Here is a 17113-nt window from a genome sequence, read left to right as displayed (position 1 = left end):
TAAGTGACCTCTCAATTCACGGCGCGTCGATGCGATGCGAAGCACGCGCGTGGTTGCACAGCCCGGAAAGGGTTCCGCGTCACCGAACTTCACCACGGCGGGAGAATTATTATTGTTCACATGGAAGCCATCGCGCGCTGACTCGACTTCGAAAGCGTCTCCACCACAGGTCTCCAGTCTCGAACAACGGCGATGACCATCGAATCCTCCAGTGGCCTGTGATCATGGATACAAACGTATTCCCGCCGCCACAGTCGGTGGATGAAGTTGCTCAACTTGTTAAGCGCCTCTATCAACCCGGCAATCCCCAAGTTATCAGCTCGATTCAAGACCAGCTGCAGACTCTTCAACGATCCAGCGATGGTTGGCAGCTGGCTGATGCTCTTCTCGGTTACGAAGACGTCAACGTTCGTTTCTTTGGAGCCTTGACTTTTACGGTCAAACTCAACAATGATGGGTCAGTTCTTCTGCCGACCCTGAGATGAGTCTCAATATGGTGCGTGAGCACGATTTGCTTACTTGTATTTACTTCACAGGGCGTCGCTCGATGAGCAAAATGCGCAGGCCGTTCTTCAAAGGCTGATACATTGGCTAGTGCGACTCGTCAACCAAAGCGAGTCTCCGATGGTCATTCGTAAGCTGTGCTCGACTCTCGTCACTTACTTCACACGGTCTCCAGTTCGTTGGCAAAGACCGCTGTTCCACCTGATATGCTCGTTCAGCCACGGCGATGCTTTGCCTGCGGAGGCGGTCGAAAACGTCAGCCTTCACAGCAGCGAGCTCATATCCACACTTTCAACTGCGCAGCTGGTCAGCCTGTACACCTTCTCCGGCACTTTTGCGGACGAAATCGGTAAAATCGAATATTCGTATCCGTCTCAGGCTGGGCTGCATGTTCAAATGGAGCGTGAAGTGCTCGATGTCAGCCCGATGTTGAGATTCGGCTTACAGTCTAATGGCGATAACTCTACCAAGCTCAGAGGCGAGGCGCTGCGATGCTTCCTTACTTGGGCGAATTACGCGCAACCGATCTGGCCAACCAAGCCCGACACTCTCCAGTACCTGCAAGACTTGCTGGAGCCGGCGATACAGTGTCTTCTTCTCGACGATGCTGACGTCGATGCCCTTGACGTGTTCATTGACTTGCTGGAATCGTACACGAGTTTCTTTCAACGCCACCATCTTGACGCTATTGCGTCGATCATCCGCACACACTTCGGGCCGCAGCTTGAGGAGTCATTACGAGACCAAGGCGCGATGTTCAACCCTGCAGGGCAGCTTGTCGTCTCGTACGCCATTGCTGTCATTGAAGACATCGTCGAGAAGCCTGATGGGCAGCGGGCCCAAGTCACATTACCCCTCCTGGCGGCCATCTTAAAAGCCCCTGGATATCCTGGAGATGATGACGAGCTCTCAACGATCACGATTGAGTTCTGGAACACTTACATCGAATATGTGAATGATGAACTGTTCTCTCAGGACTCCCACGACGATGCACCTGACTGGCTAGGGAGCGCGAAGTCGGTCACATCCGAGGTCACCACACTCCTATGGAAGAAGATGTGGACACCACCTGGAGAAGTCACAAAGCAGTGGGGGGACGCAGAAAAAGACGGCTTCCGTAGTTTTAGGACCGATGCGACAGATCTCCTCGTCTCCGTTTATCTCTTCCTCACGGGCGAAATGCTCCAGCAACTCGTGCAGCTTGCACTCGGGGCACTACAGGAGCAGCAATGGCGCGCCCTTGAGGCAGCAATGCTTTGCCTTAACGCCGTGGCGGACAATGTGCTTGAGGACCAAATGAGTGACAATATCCTCGCACCGCTCTTCAATTCAGCCCTTTTCCGCACAATGGGCGATTTCACACACACGATTCCTACACAGACACGCAAGACCGCAATCGACATGCTTGGAAATTACGGTCAATACATTGAACGTCATCCTGAGGCACTCCCGGACGCTGTACGCTTCTTGTTCGCCTCGCTTGAAACAGCCGCCTTCGCAAACATTTCCGCCAAGTCTATCGCCCTTCTCTGTTCCACATGCCGTCACAACTTGACAGGCGAGCTGGATGGTTTCCTCGCTCAGTATCAGCGCTTTTTGGGCGGTCCGACCAGTGACCCGTACACGAAGGAGAAAGTCATCGGAGGCGTGGCCGCGATTATCCAGGCTCTGACGCCCGAGAGCGCGAAGGTGAGGCCACTCATGGCCTTGCTTGAAAACATCGAGCGAGACGTGGCTTTCGCCAAAGAGACCGTTGCCAGCGGTGGGGATGTGGAGCTTGCGCAATTGACAGGAGTGACTGCCTTGCAGTGCCTTGCGAGTGTGGGAAAGAACTTGCAAGTGCCCGACGACGTACCGATCAACCTTTATGACGATGACGATATCAATAACGAAAAGAAAGCGCGCTTCTGGAGCAGCGAGGAGGGCAACGCCGTGCAAAGCCGTATCACTGGCTGCTTTTCGATTTTGGAAATTTTGGGTAATGATGGAGAAGCAATCGACGCCGCTTGTCAAGTGCTCAAAGCCGGCTACACAGAGACTACCCCAGGACCATTCGTCCTACCACCGTCCATCACTGTCAACTTCCTCCAGCAATGCTCAGTCACTACTCCACAGCTTGAATCAGTGCTCGCCACGGCATGCACACTGATACACCAGCATTCTCAAGTTGGCTCTGTCAGGATTGACGCAGAGGTCCAAGCCATCTACCAGCAGGTGGCATCATTCGCACAAGCCCTAGGTCAGCCAAGGGAGGATCCTGGCGTATCTCAAACAAGCATCGACGTGTTCAGTCGGCTTTTCCCCAAATACGCGGCTGTACTGTTCGACTCTACCCCAGATCAGATCAATCTGGTCCTCAATTTCACCCTCCAGGCCATCGAAGGCTCCGACCAATTACCTAAACGCTCCTCTCTCGACTTCTGGAATAGACTCCTCAGAGCCGCCGGACCCACGAACACTGCCGTCAAAGTGACGCCTGAAATAGCCGCGAAGGCATTGGAGGTCGCGAACGCGTACGGCCCGTCTTTGACGCAAACATTGATCCGCCAGATCGGCGGACTGGGCCAGCGCTCCGAGCTCGATTATCTCTCGGAACCGTTGAGAGCACTCTTCACCGCTCTGCCCGCGCAGGCAAAGGGTTGGGTTGAAGCGAGCTTGTGGAGCGAGCACTTCCCTCCCGTCGTGCCGGGCGTGGGCGACGCGGAGAAGCGCCGTTTCATGTCGCAGTGCGTCGTGCTTAGAGGAGGCGCCAAGACCAAGGAGATCGTCAAGGAGTTCTATGTCGCTTGCCGCGGGCTGGTTAGCAGCTACTGAGCGAGCGTTGGCGCATGTCGCTGCTATCGAATGAGCTCTGCCCCGAGTGGAGCCTCACGACTGGTCAAGGCTCTTTGAGATTTTGGTTGCGAAGTAGATATTCCGTATGATAATCAGAGGCCGCTGAACAAGTCGTCTATAGCGTCGCCGCCCTTCTTCCGTTTTTTCTTCGCAGGCTTTGCTTTTGTGTCTGCGGAGGGTTTCTTCGTACTTGTAGATTTGATCTTGGCGGCTTTCGGAGGCGGGCTCAACGAAGGCTGTCGGAAAGTCTTCAATGCACTCGTGTCGTGACCTTTACGCTGAGGTTCGTGATGCTCCCACAGAGGGTCCTCAGGCGTTTCCCTAGCACGCAAATCCTCCCCCAATTCGATAGAAACATCGTGCTCATCGTCCCGCGCAACAGCCTCCCCTTCATCTACTCTCGCAACAACCTCGCCGTCATCATCAGCCCTCGCCACAACCTCTCCCTCATCCCCACCTCCAGGCCCCCACACCTCACGCCCAAACTCCTCCAACACCCTCTCCACCTCCTCCTGCCCTTCAGCTTCCAATCCCTCCGCTACTCCAACAACTTTACAAACCCCACCCAGCACGCCCAGCATGACCAGCCCGAGAACCGAAAACCTCCCGTCCGCCACGACCTGCGAGAACGCCCGCATCCACCGCGCCACGAGTACATTTTTCCAGAGCTCCAGCCGCTGCGTGATCCGCGCTTGCAGGGTTGGCGTCAGAGCTTTGAGCCGTGTGCGCTCGAGGTTGGTGGCCGGGACGGTCGTGAGGGTCGTGTAGTCTGCAAGGAGAGCCGCGAGGTGGCGTCGGAAGAGGGAGAAGTGGCGATACCAGATTGAACGCCGGTGTTGATTCTTGTTGCGGTGGTGGAGGAGGTGCAGGAGGGAGGAGAGGTGGGTTAGTTGGGCGACTTCCTCGGGAGATGGAGTCCGGTTTTGGAGGGTTGGAGTCTTAGGCGCCATGTTGAATTGAAGTTCCGCCAGACGGAGACGTTTGGAAGATTTCGATAATGGCTTGTTCAACTCTAGACTCTTGTTCCACTAATACCGTTTATTATCGATTTGTCGGTGATGCGTTCGAAATGGCTTCCTGAAGAGATCGGGGTTGACGATGGATGCGAAAATTGTGCCCTCCTCGAGCATCCGTGTTTTAAGCGAAAATGACTAGAAGCACCATCATTGTCTTGAACAGACTTTGGCTCACAAGGAATTAGGCTGTAGCGTGTGCGAGTATGTCGTTGAAAGGTGAATGCAAATGAGGTTGCCAAATTGGTTCAAGCCCTGCACGTGCTTTCGCGCGCGAATGGTGTTGCTGACCCGCGTCGACCAGCTTCACATGCGAACTTGACGAAGCGACCCAACGACAAACATCAGGCTGCTCCCTCGACGGGGACAGACGAATACGATGACCACAGCTGCTGCCATCCAGAGAACGCTACACCTCATAATACCCACAGCATCCACCATCCCAGAGCCGCTCATCGACCTCGCAACGTCCTTGCTCGCACAGTCCCGCGCCAAAGCACCCTCTCTCAAACCGGACGAAGAGATCGCACGAACATTCGCTTGCAGCCACATCGCCTCAGAGCGCTTGAAGAATCGCCTTGGGCTTGAAATCGGAAAGGTCGGCCCTCCATGTGGTCCCAGGATCTACAAGAGACTGTATGCCTTCCTGGATTCCGCGCTGCCTGCTCCGCCGAGCACACCACGCACGAACAGAGTCAAGAATGTGGCAGCGACACCTACATCAGGGAGAAGTGCTAAACCAGCTGCGAATGAGGGAGCCTCTGCTGCAAAGGCGACTCCGACCTCGCTAGGAAAGAGAAATAGAGCGACAACAGAAAAGGACGTAGGACTTGCGAACCTACCGCGATTCACGATGCCGTTGATTAAACACGTGTGCGCAGCAATGGATACCCCTCGATTGGCAACGCATGTGTATGCGGGTACGGAGTCGGTACACCGATTGTTGCAGAGCGGAAGCGAAGATTCAAGTGCGCCTGGGACACCGAGCACGCGACGGAGAGGAAATTCAGGGGAGCCATATACAGCTGAGCCCATATCGGTACCGGTGCCCACAGTTGGTCAAGTGCCAGCGCTGGTGGCTGTCATATATGCAGTTGCTGCTTCCACAACGCAGAATCGCAATTCCTCTGAGGACGATTGGCTTGCAAAAATCCAAGCCGCTGTGGAATCATATTTCCAGAAATTGAAAACCCCACCCGTCAAGGTCGAGGCAGAGACACTGTCGCAAGACATGCGAACCTATCTAGAAGCTGCGGAACCAGGATGGCGAGAGTTGGAATGGTGCAACAATTTGCAGATCGCCAATTCCAACAATGGGGAGACTGCTATTGGCATGGATGGAGACGACGTCCCAACAACACCCAGACGGCGACCAGCGAAGACACCTCTCCGACGGAAGGAAAAACATGGATCACGGAAAATCGATGAAGACGAATTTGGGGCAGCAGGATTATTGCCAGGCTTGGGCACAATGTTTCAGCCTGCAGTGGACTGGCTGAGCGATGATCGAAGAACCGATTTTGCCGCATGGAAGGAAGACATACTCGGCTCTATTGCAATGGTGGAGCAAGAAGGCTGAATCAATGAATTTTACAGCTAATGTCCGATCGCTACGGATGCTGCACATATCTGAGCCTGTGTGTTCAGCCCAAAGCCTGACCGCGACGGTTTGCTTGACGCTTGCTTGAAGCTGTTCATCAAAGGCATCTACGTTCCGCATGATGTTTCCTCATGCCAACAGCTTCTGCTTCAGCTTTGACCTGGCTTGCTTGCACATGTCAGGGACGTCCACGTCTCCAATGGCGGCATTTCGCCAATTGATCTCATGTTCCACCTTCTTGAAATCTCTTCCAATGCCTTCCGCGCGCCACTCATATGTGTCGCCAATCCTCTGACTGCTCTGCATCAGAAATTCGCCACGCTCCTTCCGGACCTCATTGAAAGTAGAGAACACGGCTTCGACATCATTACTGTTCTTTACTGCTTCGTCTGCCAGGAGCTCGGCCATTACGGCGGCATCTTCGATGCACAACCCCGCGCCTGCGCCGTGATGGGGCGAAGTTGCGTGCGCGGCATCTCCGACAATGGCAACGCGACCCTTTGTGTACGAGGGTGGTGGGTTAATTCTCAGGTCGAAAATTGCCCACTGTCATACATCGTAAGCTGTCTGCCGTCCAGTGATGCTTAAGTCTATACTCACCACATCCAGGTTCTCGTTCGTTAATTTCAGCAGGCCCATCACGTCGTTGCTGTAGCCGGCGAAGTCTTTCAGAGCATCTTCTCGATGTGCCGGGGCGGTCAGCTTGTCTGAATTCACCCATCTGCGGATAGAGCATCATTGTCAGTCCATTTGCCGCCGTACGCGTGCTTGGTTCATGGAATCTTACGGTTTGTCCGTCGTTCTGAAAGCAACGATATTCAGAGTCTGACCATGATTGACGGGAAATGTCAGGACGTGTCCGTCGGGGCCCATCTTAGAGATTGTCAGCAGACATGCATCCTATGCGCAGGATGACCACTCACATGCATGCACGAGTTCTGCGCTCTCTCCTCGCCAATGGATTCAATCGCCTGCTTCATAGGAACCACACCACGGTAGGCATACTTGTGAGTATAGGTCGGATGAGCGCAAGGGTGATCAAGGCCGTGCATCAGCTGCCTGGTTTTCGACTTGATGCCATCGCAACCAATGACCGCATCCGCTTGAGCAGTCGTGCCATCCTCGAACTCCATGACACACTTTCCCGCGTCATTCTGCTCAAGGCTCTTCAGCCTCTTGCCAAAATTCGCGGTTCCATCAGGCACCAACTTGACGAGCTCGTCCAAAAACGTCGCTCGATGCACGCCATTCTGCCCAAGACTGTTGGTGATGGTGAACGCATGCTTGCCGCGCTCCAACTGCTCGCCCTCCTCGCCGTACGCATCCAGATAGTCAAACCAGACCTGCCGCTTTGAGGACCACTGGTTGCGCGTGCACACTTTCTCGAACGACTCGTAGATCCCGTCGTGGCACAGTTTCATGGCCTGCACGGCGTTGGGGCTGAACGACACGCCGGCGCCAATCTCGCCGAACTTGTGCGCCTGCTCGTAAATGGACACTTTGATGCCGCGGTGTTGCAAGGCGATGGCGAGCGTTAGGCCTGCGATGCCGCCGCCTATTATGGCTAGGTCGAAATTCTTTTGCGGAGCCATTGGAGAGGTACTGAGCGTTGTAGCTTGGGAGTAGCTTGGAAGGATGCCGTCGAGGAGATTTGGTAAAGATCAACGTGACAACGAAAGTGTTTATATAGTAGGTTCAATGATTGATACCAAAGTAAACTCTTTCAAAGTATCGCCTATTGCCGAGGTGGTGATGATTTATGGTAGGAGGGGCAGCATCGCGGTATAGAAGCCGCCAGCTTTCCCACAACCATGATGTAATTGGCTCAGCCCTGATACGCGGCATGTAGGCTGATGGGCCCTAATAGTGCCTTATGGCTTACTCCAAAGACTAAAAGACGAATGTTTGGACCCTCATGCTCTCATGCCCTATCTTCTGGTGTTGGCTTTGAAGCCGAAGTGGATTGCCGTGCTGTCTGACTTCGAAGTATTTCGCTGCTCCCTCTTCCGAGCATTGCCGGATCATCGGAAGTCGGCTCTTGAATGGGCCAGCCTATCGTCTGAACCTACATCTTTATGGCTTGCATTTGCGTTTCTAGTGTCGCATTGACTTTGTATGAAGCCTTCCGCCGTGTCAAAATACGAGCGGTGGTTGCTGAAGCAAGCCATTGTTTTGTTGACGAGCTGTGCGGCCGAGCGCTGTCAACCTAACGAGGTTATGAATGACCAGCAAAATGTGAGGGATTATAGTTCAAAACGATGTAAGATACTAGAGGGCATTGTTTCTTCGCCCACGCATGGGTGCTACGCTCAAAGATGCTAAACTTAATGGTATAAAATTGCGCTCTCAAACAGGCTGTAAAGGCATATTGGGATCCAGCCAGTCCATGTTCAATAGCTGCTGGCCGAACCATGCATCTGACATGCTGTCCATACCTGGCATGAATGGATTGACGCCTTGCAAGTCGACTGGCATGGTGTTGAAATTGGGCATGTTTGATGCTGGGACGGGATTGATCTGCTGCTGGGTATTTGGCGGCGCCATGGCGTAGTTTGCCGAGAACGGTGATCGATTTTGCTGCTGAGAGGAAGATGCTGCGGATGGTGTTAGCATCGTTCTAAGAATGAAGACGTCGTGGTTCACGCGATACGTACGTTGGCTCGGGAAACCGTTGCCGGACACCGACTGCTTCATCACTTCCAGGACTTGGATTGCTTGGGAAGCCGATTGGATCTGGTCTTCGTAGTGGTGCAGGATGAAGAGGCAACGAGCCCAGTCCTTCTCGAAGCCAGAATCGCCGACGCTTACTGCGACATCTGGGCATTTACAGGCGGCAAGCAGAACGGTTGCTGCGGAGAACGTAACTGTGAACCGGTCAGTCTCAATGTTGTTGAAATAAAGTTGTTGGTTGCCAGAACATACAATAGACCGAATGCCATCCGGAGCTACGATAAAGTGTGTTGAGATTTTCATGGAGCGTCTCGATCAGGCGGGAGGCGGTCTCAGCACACAAAGTGCAACATCGCTGAATCACCTCTTCATCGAGCGATGATTGAGCAGTGCCGGACAACATGTGAGTCGACGTCCGTCTTCCACGCTTAGTTGTTACCATTAGAAGTCGGCGAAGCGAGAGTAATCTGACGTAGAGAAACCTGGAATATCTTGTTCAGTAGCTGTTCGATCTGATCTGGCTGCTTTGCATGTCATATAATCGTACCTGCAGTATAGTACCTGCTGTTGTAGAGTCACGCTGTTATTGTTGTTAAACTTGACGCCATCTGAGGACTCCGTAAGTTTGAGATAATCCGGTACTGAGTCGATGAACTTGTCCAGACGGCGGTTATATTGCAAGACGGGCGCAATGAACGCCTTGGCCATTTCCGACGCTTTTTCCTGTTTTGAAAGATCTGGAAAGGGCTCTCCACTGTAGAAAGAGTTGAGTATCTCCTCAAGCAGATCGAACAAGCTGCAAGAGGAGACGAACATCCCCATTACAGAAGGCTTGCCCTCAGGCTGTTTGCCCTCTATGGCATTGCTGAGATACTCGTCATCTATGAGCGCCGGGACAGGCACGTCCCATGACTGCGACAGCATTGTCGGTCGGCCGAATGTCATCGCAAGCAGCCTGCGCTTGTTAGTCCCCACTCGTTGCCTATTCGAGGTTCGCTAGGACGGTCTCACCTATCGAGGTTGACGCATGCATGCCAAACTCTCCTTCGCATCTCCCGCTCGAGCTGGGGTATTTGTTTGCGACTATCCGCGTTCAAATGCAACCCGAGACTCTGAGCAACACGGATAGCGAGGCCAACGGAATTCCAACAGCGATTGGCGTGCTGCGTTGACTGCAGATATACGCCCGTCAAACACATCATCTGCACCAAGGACAGAGAAGTAGTATCCAGCACTTCGAACAACAGTAAGTGCCGTGACTTCTGGTAGAAGTCGTCGGCCATTGAGTTCTTCTGTGCAGGAGCTACAAGGTTGCTGAACTTACAACCTAGCCCGAAAACCAGATTGAGCGTAGCGGTAAAGATGAGCTCTTCCAACGATAAGGTTTCTAAGTCGCGCTTTTGCGGCTCCGACTCGCTAGCCCAAAGCATCTGGTATCGTTTGAAGAAACTTGGCTTGTGGAGCACTGGGAACAGAGGGTGGATGAACTCCCAGTAGCAGGCTAGGAAGTCATCGGCATTTCGTCTTCGTGGAAGTAACGCAGCTCCGGAAGCCCAGTCGGGCAGGCGTTCTGGCTTTTCAGATTTGGTTCCTGCGCCTTGCACGTGGTGCTCATATTCTCGTGGGCTTTGCGATGCGCGACGACTCGGAGTTGGGAAGATGTTCTTCATGAAAGCAACAGTCGATGACGGCCCGTAGAGGGATTGGTCATTACCGCCGACGAGGGTTGAGATGGCATCATTGCTAGCATGTGGTTGCGCATCAGGGGGCTGAAGTGTGAAGGTAGGAGGCGGTGGTCGACTGCCGCTGAAGGAGCCCGACGAATGCGACTGCGACGCTTGCGATGAGGCGTATGTTGCAGGAGGCCGATGTGCCATAGCACTGTCGACTCCGGGGAGATTGTTCGACCATGGTTGCGGCAGCTCTCTACCGAAAGTCGCGGGGATGCTCGGTAGAGTAGGAGACGGCGACGGTGCTTTCGCCACCGGAGGCTGAGCTGCCTTGTTGCGTTTTAGCTGGCGACGGCGAGGAAAGTTCCACGTGCAAGAAGCAGAAAGGCCGCGAGACTCGCAGGCGTAGCAGATCTGAAGTAGCGTGTCAGCCGTTAGTGTTCTTAGTCATGCTCCGATATAGATAGAGCTACCGGCTGTCTGCCATCGCACCGCGTCTTGCGCGTCTTGCAGGTATCACATGCCAATGATGCGCGCGGTCGATGGCGCTTGGGCGGTAATGGGGCGCCTGGATTGCCAGATTGAAGCGTGGCCCCGGGATCCGACTGCGGCGGCGTGGACATTTTAGTGGCCAGGGTTGCTCATCCGATGGATGGACGGGTCTGAAGAGGAGCCAAGCAGCCGAACTCGATCGAAGTAGTGCGCGTTGAAGAGATTGCAATCCCGACTTCCGGGCCAAACCTAGTTCATTAACCTTGAGGGGCCCGTTGCCCGCAGCCCTACGCATCCTGCAAGCGTACATCGAACACGGCGGTGCTGCAACCGTGTCAAATAATTCATGGCTCACAAGTCACTGTCAATCGAGAAGTGCACAGGCGAGAGCACTACAAGGTTGTTTCAATGTAGCTCCTGGGGCTAGCGAGTGGCGTGTCCACCTGGCGTCAGCCGCCAGTACGGGTGCACCACGGGCGATTACGGTACATCGAGCTGTTCCGTGTATAAGTACGGCCTTTGGCGGGCATACCCCGGCATGTCAGGTGGTCAGTAGCCCAGATCGCAAAGATGCGGTCTGGGGCAAACCGGGGTATTGCGGTGGCTGCGGTGGCTCGTCGCAAGAGACACAGGCGTGACAGGTTTCGGTGGCCCGGTGACGTCGATGGCGCCTCAGAAGCGCAGGACAGCGGTTCGTCTGACTACATGTATACTTACGGTGAGATGCGCCATCCTTGCGCTCAACATAACTACAGAATTGAGAGAAGAGCCCCACGATGGCTTCGAATCGCTCCCAGATTGTTGATGTGACTTACGATGATCCCCGGACAGGCGAGAGGATTCGGGAGCGCCGCATCCAAGAAGTACCTCCAGATGAGATGGAGGACATTCGCACTCGCGAATTGGAAGTTGTCAACAAGTCTCGATCTCAGTCGCGTGGAGCGAGCAAAAGTCGAGAGCGTTCCAATCGTTGGAATGAAGATGGCGAGGGTGAACAACAGTACTACGCCTTCAGACGGACAATGGAGCATGGCGTGCCCGGTCATGAGGCCTTCAGAAGTCGGAGTTACGACCGTCCATTAGCTCGTGGAAGAGGTCCTCAGAGATACTACGAAGAACCAAGCGACAGTGAATCCTCACGGGAACGCCGTTATCGCGACCGGAGAAGGCGTCATTCGCACCGCAGACGCACGCAATCCGAAGATGATTACTATGAGGGTATGAAACAGCGCCGCGATGGCAACCTGTGGGAGCGCAATTTCGACAATTCTTACGATGGTATCATTGCTGGAGCTGCTGGAGCCGCATTGGGTGCGATGACTGCTCGACACTTCGGTGGCGAGAAGAACCGAAATTGGAAAGTCCTAGGCGGTGCGGTCGCCGGAGCTGCGGCTACAAATGCAGCAGAGAACTGGTACAGAACAAATTCCGAAGAAAGGAGAGCAAGGAAAGAGAGGAGGTGAATGCGTTTTGATTTTATGAGATACGCCTTGATGAGGAAACGTGCCTTATGATACCCAATTTGGCGTTGAATTGCGAGTGGAGCGCAAGACATGTCCAGCAGACGCGACTTCTTGCAGGTCATTTTTTCATGCTATTCTCCATTGACGCGGATCGCTCTGTTCTGTTGCACTTCATCTTACCGCGATAGTTATTATTAGATGTTAATCTGTCGAGACTGCTGGTTTTCGCGTTCGCGCTGTAGAATGGAAGGCGTGCACAAAGTGACTGCAGCAGCGGTGTCGAGCGATGCAAGTATCAGTCGCAGTATTAAGTGAGTAGATGTCACTATCAAGTGCAAGATATGAAGATATTTCATGTCTCATCGAGAACGCTGCGATGGGGCAAGCCGCGAGCTTGCTTCTGATGAAGGCTTGAAGTTCATGCCTTAAAGCCTGAGGCATTACTTTCTGCCAAGCGCCGCTCAAGCGAATTTCGACGACTACCACCCGAACTTTTCGTGTGCCGACTGGCTTGCGACGACTTCACCCGCGAAAGCAGCGACGACGACAACGACCATCGACAATGCCTGCCACTAAGAGTATGCGCAAAACCCCTTGCGAGGATCACGATCTTTCCGCGACACCAGAGAGGAATTCATGCTAATTCCACTCCCTCACAGACGCCAGCAAGCCCAGCAAGCCCTCCCAGCAGGCTTCCGCTGCGGCCAAGGCCACCCTTCGCGGTGTAAGCACCATCCCACCTACAATGCTACCATGAGGCGTGTCAGAGAACCCATCATTCTGACGGCCTGTGTCAAAACAGGTCAACTCGCACAAGGTCCGCAAGGTGCGCACCAGCACCACCTTCCACCTGCCGAAGACCCTCAAGCTCTCGCGCTCTCCCGCCTACCCCCGTAGGAGCATCCCGCGTCAGCCTCGCTTCGATGCCTCCAAGGTCATCATCCACCCGCTCAACACCGAGAGCGCCATGAAGATGATCGAGGAGAACAACACCCTGGTCTTCATTGTCGACACCAAGTCGAACAAGAGGCAGATCAAGGCCGCTCTCAAGACTCTCTACGATGTCGAGACCGTCAAGCTCAACACCCTCATCAGGTATGGGAGAATCGCGCATAGAATGAAAGAAGAGGGGACAGCAACTAATAGATTACTAGGCCCGATGGCTCCAAGAAGGCCTTCGCCCGTCTGACTCCTGACGTCGATGCCCTTGACATCGCCGCCACCAAGCTCGCCATTGTGTAAGCTGGTTCGTTGTCGGCTGCTTCATGATAGTTTGGCGCTGGAGGAGTATATAAACTGGCCAGTGATACCTTTCGAAGCTCAGTCAGGATTGGGCTGGGACATGGTCATTTTTAGGTGGAAAAGCCGAAGGGCAAGATCAAATGAGCGTACTAGTACACCAGACAGTATGATACAAGGCGCTCGCGCCGCTTCTCCGGTGCCAATTTTGCTTTGACTCTCTTCATACTTCCATTGCTCGGCCGTGAAAGTCGACGTCCCAGGCCGTCTCGTCTATCTTACAAAACAAATGCTTCCCGTGCCCACGCTGGGCGCAGCCTTCCTGCACCGCCTACGTGCGGCGGGTATAATGCACATATATACATGGCAAATGCATCATGGTTGCCGTCCATCATGTCTCCCTCTGTCTGTCCGTGCTTCCACGTATCGTACATCATCCACTATCGTCATCGCTTTTACCTCATCTTCTCAAGGTTCTTGACGACGAGCATGCTGGCGTCCATGTAGCGGTCGACGCAGTTCTTCATGCAAGAGTCCTCGTTGCGCTCGAGAGAGCCCGACGACATGCGGCCGGTGATGCACTTCTTGAAGCATACGGAGTTGAGCTCGTGAATGGCTGTGGCGATGTGTTAGCAGATGTATCTAGATAAGACAGCTACACATGCGCCCCAATCATTTGATCTACAGAGGCGCACGGTAATGCCGCAGGCTTGGAACGCGCGTACTGGACTGGATCTGAGCCTTCTGCGTCTCGCCGACGACGAACTGGTTGAGCTCCTGCTTGTCTTTGGCGCTGAGGTTCTGCAGGCCCTGTTGGGTCTCGGCGGAGATCTGAAGCTGGTCCATGGCGGCGGGCGGGATGTGTGCGGGGCGACGGCGGTACGGTCGATAAGAGGTGTGCGGCGGTGGCTTGGGAGAGGGCGGCAGATGAAGTGAACTGCGACGACCGCCTGGCCCATCCGCAGCGCCCAAATCTGCGCCGGCGGTCGTCCGCTGCGCTGAGCGTAGGGCTGAAGGCGCGGGCTTGGCGGCTGGCCGGGGCGGGAGTTGCCGCCGGGCAGCGCCTGGATGGAACCCCGCCGTTTTCTTCTCTCGCCTGGTCTGCGCCCCCCAGCGCGTTGAGCCATCCAACCCAGGCAGTTCCCAACTCGCGAGCCACCTGCATCTGCTCTCACCACCTGCACACCCTCCCCAACTGCTCGATCCCCGTCGACCCGCACCACCGCCAGCGCCAGCACCATGTCGGGCTCCGAGCCGATCAAAGGCGGCAAGAGCTACGCTCCCGCCCCGTGAGTCTTCCTCCTCTTCCTCCTCCCCTCGCCCTAGCAATCCACTACCGCCTCCGCGTCAACACCCGGCCCATCTGGAAATTTTCCTCTCCCAGCCTGCCGCCACCGCCTGCTCCTCTCTCCTACACATACCATGGTCACGCGCCCAGTCCCGCCGCCCACTAACACCATGGATACCAGAACGCCCCAGAACACCCCGGCCCAGAATGCGCCCATCTCCAGCCGTGCCCAGGCACCCACCGTCGCCGACATCAAGGAAGGTGAGTGCCCTCTCGCTGCCATTGCGTCAGTCGCCTGCACCCGGAGACACATGCTGACCACCTCTGCTGCACAGAGGACCTCGACCGCGCTGCCGCCGCCTCGCTCTTCGCCCAGAACCCTCGCCTTGTCTCCATGATGCAGAACAAGCTCTCCGGCCTCGTCGGCCGCTCCTCTGGCTACGTCGAGTCGCTCCCCACGCCCGTGCGGAGACGTGTCGACGGCCTCAAGGGTGTCCAGAAGGAGCACTCCAAGCTCGAGGCCCAGTTCCAGGAGGAGGTCCTCGAGCTCGAGAAGAAGTTCTTCGCCAAGTTCACCCCTCTGTACGAGAAGCGCGCCAAGATTGTCAACGGCCAGGCTGAGCCCACCGAGGAGGAGATCAAGACTGGCGAGGCTGAGCGCGAGGATGACGAGGACGACGAGGAGGCCGAGAAGCCTTCCGCCGAGGAGGAGGCTTCCGCCGCTGACCTGAAGGGTATCCCCGAGTTCTGGCTCAGCGCCATGAAGAACTCTTCCCTTGCCGAGACCATCACCGACCGTGACGAGGAGGCGCTCAAGGACCTGACCGACATTCGCATGGAGTACCTTGACCGCCCCGGCTTCCGCCTCATTTTCGAGTTCGCCGAGAACGCCTTCTTCACCAACAAAACCATCAGCAAAACCTACTACTACCAGGAGGAGAACGGCTACGGTGGCGACTTCATCTACGACCACGCCGAGGGTGACAAGATTGACTGGAAGGAGGGCCAGGACCTCACCGTCAAGATTGAGAGCAAGAAGCAGAGGAACAAGAGTAAGTCGCAAACGCCACTGGGATTGCAACTTGCCATGCTAACAATGATACAGACACCAAGCAGACCCGCGTCGTCAAGAAGACCATCCCCACACCTTCCTTCTTCGACTTCTTCAACCCCGCCACCCCGCCTTCAGATGAGGACGACGAGATTGACGAGGACATTGAGCAGAAGCTTGAGCTCGATTACCAGCTCGGTGAGGACATCAAGGAGAAGCTCATTCCTCGTGCCATCGACTGGTTCACCGGCGAGGCTCTGCAATTCGAGCAGGGTCTCGATGACTTCGACGAGGATGACTTTGAGGATGAGGACGATGAGGATGATGAGGAGCGCGATGACGACGAGGACGAGGAGGAGGAGGATGACGAGGTGTGTTCTATCACGCAGCCCGTCCATTGAGTAACACTTGCTGACATATTTCCAGGAGGACGGCTCCAGGCCCAAGCAGGAGGCTGCTGAGTGCAAGCAGAGCTAAATGACTCGAACGATACCCTTGCCTGGAAGAGCAATCGCCACTACGACTCGATTAATCCGGCATGTCCAGCTCGATCAGACACGACCGCTGCCTCTCCCACCCACCGTGGGGAAATTGTACAGTGCACCCACGCACCGAGTCTATCAAAAACCAACCAAGCAACCTGCTACGCTCACGCTCCCTTCACGACCACGCGCCCGACCTCCCGAGTTTTCACCATCAAAACAAAGTCAGCAACAATCACAACAAGCTATTCAATATTAGTCTAGACAAGTTGCATGCAAGCCGGCGTTAATCATGCTCCTCTTCTTCCTTGTGCTTTTCTCTTACCGAGCTTCTTTTGCCTCTCTCCTTTCCAGTACGGTCTACTAAAGACATTGCAATAATAAGTATTCATTTCTATTGTCTTCACACAGATATTCAGGACCTCTGGTCTGTTGCGCAGTGTAGTCTAAGGGCGCTCGTGGTTTAACAAGAATGTGACGACCGTCTTGATGTTTTCAATGGGCTTTTGGGCCAATTAGCTTTTTAGGCCGTTCTAACCATGTACTAATAAGTCAGTTCTAACTTTGCAGCCTTTATTCTAGATTGCCCTTGCTTCAGCTAGAGACATCGGTCACTAAGACCACTTCCATCAGTGAAAATCGCCGAAATGCAAGGCTGCAACGCTGCCATACCTTGGAAATCCTCCAGCTCGCTTATCAGACGCGAGCTGGCGAGCTGCAGGAACCTCAGGTACAGCTCGCCGCGCCTCATGCGGCTGAGTCTTTATCATTATTCTTTTTCCCCGGATTAATATACGTTCGTCTCG

General features: G+C 54.6%; 8 protein-coding genes across 8 annotated transcripts; 4 read left to right on the top strand and 4 right to left on the bottom strand.

The window, feature by feature from the left end:
• The first annotated feature begins 129 nt into the window (after nt 1–129).
• On the top strand, nt 130–3479 carry WHR41_08331 (uncharacterized protein). Its single transcript, XM_069376935.1, has 2 exons — nt 130–457; nt 537–3479. The coding sequence occupies exons 1-2, from the start codon at nt 225–227 to the stop codon at nt 3316–3318; spliced, it is 3015 nt and encodes a 1004-aa protein (XP_069225905.1). The 5' UTR covers nt 130–224; the 3' UTR covers nt 3319–3479.
• On the bottom strand, nt 3432–4289 carry WHR41_08330 (uncharacterized protein; the record flags this gene model as incomplete). The annotated part of the gene is made up of 1 exon (XM_069376934.1): nt 3432–4289. One exon carries the CDS (start codon nt 4287–4289, stop codon nt 3432–3434), a length of 858 nt encoding a protein of 285 aa, XP_069225904.1.
• Nucleotides 4290–5927: 1638 nt separating this feature from the next.
• WHR41_08329 (uncharacterized protein) lies at nt 5928–7909 on the bottom strand. Its single transcript, XM_069376933.1, has 4 exons — nt 6876–7909; nt 6740–6825; nt 6553–6673; nt 5928–6498 (listed from the first exon to the last, which is right to left on the bottom strand). Exons 1-4 carry the CDS (start codon nt 7542–7544, stop codon nt 6082–6084), a joined length of 1293 nt encoding a protein of 430 aa, XP_069225874.1. The 5' UTR covers nt 7545–7909; the 3' UTR covers nt 5928–6081.
• Nucleotides 7910–8195: 286 nt separating this feature from the next.
• WHR41_08328 (uncharacterized protein) lies at nt 8196–11082 on the bottom strand. Its single transcript, XM_069376932.1, has 6 exons — nt 10766–11082; nt 9634–10706; nt 9170–9577; nt 8875–9104; nt 8607–8816; nt 8196–8546 (listed from the first exon to the last, which is right to left on the bottom strand). Exons 1-6 carry the CDS (start codon nt 10913–10915, stop codon nt 8299–8301), a joined length of 2319 nt encoding a protein of 772 aa, XP_069225875.1. The 5' UTR covers nt 10916–11082; the 3' UTR covers nt 8196–8298.
• A 478-nt stretch (nt 11083–11560) lies between these two features.
• WHR41_08327 (uncharacterized protein) lies at nt 11561–12247 on the top strand (the record flags this gene model as incomplete). The annotated part of the gene is made up of 1 exon (XM_069376931.1): nt 11561–12247. The coding sequence occupies one exon, from the start codon at nt 11561–11563 to the stop codon at nt 12245–12247; it is 687 nt and encodes a 228-aa protein (XP_069225901.1).
• Nucleotides 12248–12748: 501 nt separating this feature from the next.
• Nucleotides 12749–13692, top strand: WHR41_08326 (60S ribosomal protein uL23). Its single transcript, XM_069376930.1, has 4 exons — nt 12749–12825; nt 12907–12971; nt 13050–13342; nt 13402–13692. The coding sequence occupies exons 1-4, from the start codon at nt 12810–12812 to the stop codon at nt 13487–13489; spliced, it is 462 nt and encodes a 153-aa protein (XP_069225902.1). The 5' UTR covers nt 12749–12809; the 3' UTR covers nt 13490–13692.
• Nucleotides 13586–14460, bottom strand: WHR41_08325 (uncharacterized protein). Its single transcript, XM_069376929.1, has 2 exons — nt 14212–14460; nt 13586–14102 (listed from the first exon to the last, which is right to left on the bottom strand). The coding sequence occupies exons 1-2, from the start codon at nt 14330–14332 to the stop codon at nt 13942–13944; spliced, it is 282 nt and encodes a 93-aa protein (XP_069225903.1). The 5' UTR covers nt 14333–14460; the 3' UTR covers nt 13586–13941.
• A 142-nt stretch (nt 14461–14602) lies between these two features.
• WHR41_08324 (uncharacterized protein) lies at nt 14603–16900 on the top strand. Its single transcript, XM_069376928.1, has 5 exons — nt 14603–14775; nt 14956–15035; nt 15110–15826; nt 15880–16196; nt 16252–16900. Exons 1-5 carry the CDS (start codon nt 14726–14728, stop codon nt 16300–16302), a joined length of 1215 nt encoding a protein of 404 aa, XP_069225896.1. The 5' UTR covers nt 14603–14725; the 3' UTR covers nt 16303–16900.
• The last annotated feature ends 213 nt before the right edge of the window (nt 16901–17113 follow it).

Source organism: Cladosporium halotolerans (genome assembly GCF_011745625.1).
Source record: "Cladosporium halotolerans strain TM138-S3 chromosome Unknown Sca44, whole genome shotgun sequence".
In the NCBI taxonomy this organism is placed as follows: Eukaryota; Fungi; Ascomycota; class Dothideomycetes; order Cladosporiales; family Cladosporiaceae; genus Cladosporium; species Cladosporium halotolerans.
Note: the sequence above shows the minus strand (reverse complement) of the source record. Positions and strands in the feature narration are given on the sequence as shown.

Bases quoted from the DNA above. Each gene is read 5' to 3' on its own strand.
- WHR41_08331 (XM_069376935.1), top strand. From the start codon at position 225: ATGGATACAAACGTATTCCCGCCGCCACAGTCGGTGGATGAAGTTGCT. The intron at 458-536 runs GTCAGTTCTTCT...TTTACTTCACAG, and splicing joins GTCAAACTCAACAATGATGG to GGCGTCGCTCGATGAGCAAA.
- WHR41_08329 (XM_069376933.1), bottom strand. From the start codon at position 7,544: ATGGCTCCGCAAAAGAATTTCGACCTAGCCATAATAGGCGGCGGCATC. The intron at 6,826-6,875 runs GTGAGTGGTCAT...ACAATCTCTAAG, and splicing joins CGCAGAACTCGTGCATGCAT to ATGGGCCCCGACGGACACGT. The intron at 6,499-6,552 runs GTGAGTATAGAC...GATGTATGACAG, and splicing joins CGAACGAGAACCTGGATGTG to TGGGCAATTTTCGACCTGAG.
- WHR41_08328 (XM_069376932.1), bottom strand. From the start codon at position 10,915: ATGTCCACGCCGCCGCAGTCGGATCCCGGGGCCACGCTTCAATCTGGC. The intron at 10,707-10,765 runs GTAGCTCTATCT...ACGCTACTTCAG, and splicing joins GGTGCGATGGCAGACAGCCG to ATCTGCTACGCCTGCGAGTC. The intron at 8,547-8,606 runs GTACGTATCGCG...CACCATCCGCAG, and splicing joins CAACGGTTTCCCGAGCCAAC to CATCTTCCTCTCAGCAGCAA.
- WHR41_08326 (XM_069376930.1), top strand. The intron at 12,972-13,049 runs GTAAGCACCATC...GTGTCAAAACAG, and splicing joins CCAAGGCCACCCTTCGCGGT to GTCAACTCGCACAAGGTCCG. The intron at 13,343-13,401 runs GTATGGGAGAAT...ATAGATTACTAG, and splicing joins AAGCTCAACACCCTCATCAG to GCCCGATGGCTCCAAGAAGG.
- WHR41_08325 (XM_069376929.1), bottom strand. From the start codon at position 14,332: ATGGACCAGCTTCAGATCTCCGCCGAGACCCAACAGGGCCTGCAGAAC. The intron at 14,103-14,211 runs GTACGCGCGTTC...ACATCGCCACAG, and splicing joins GAAGGCTCAGATCCAGTCCA to CCATTCACGAGCTCAACTCC.
- WHR41_08324 (XM_069376928.1), top strand. From the start codon at position 14,726: ATGTCGGGCTCCGAGCCGATCAAAGGCGGCAAGAGCTACGCTCCCGCC. The intron at 15,036-15,109 runs GTGAGTGCCCTC...TCTGCTGCACAG, and splicing joins CGTCGCCGACATCAAGGAAG to AGGACCTCGACCGCGCTGCC. The intron at 16,197-16,251 runs GTGTGTTCTATC...ACATATTTCCAG, and splicing joins AGGAGGAGGAGGATGACGAG to GAGGACGGCTCCAGGCCCAA.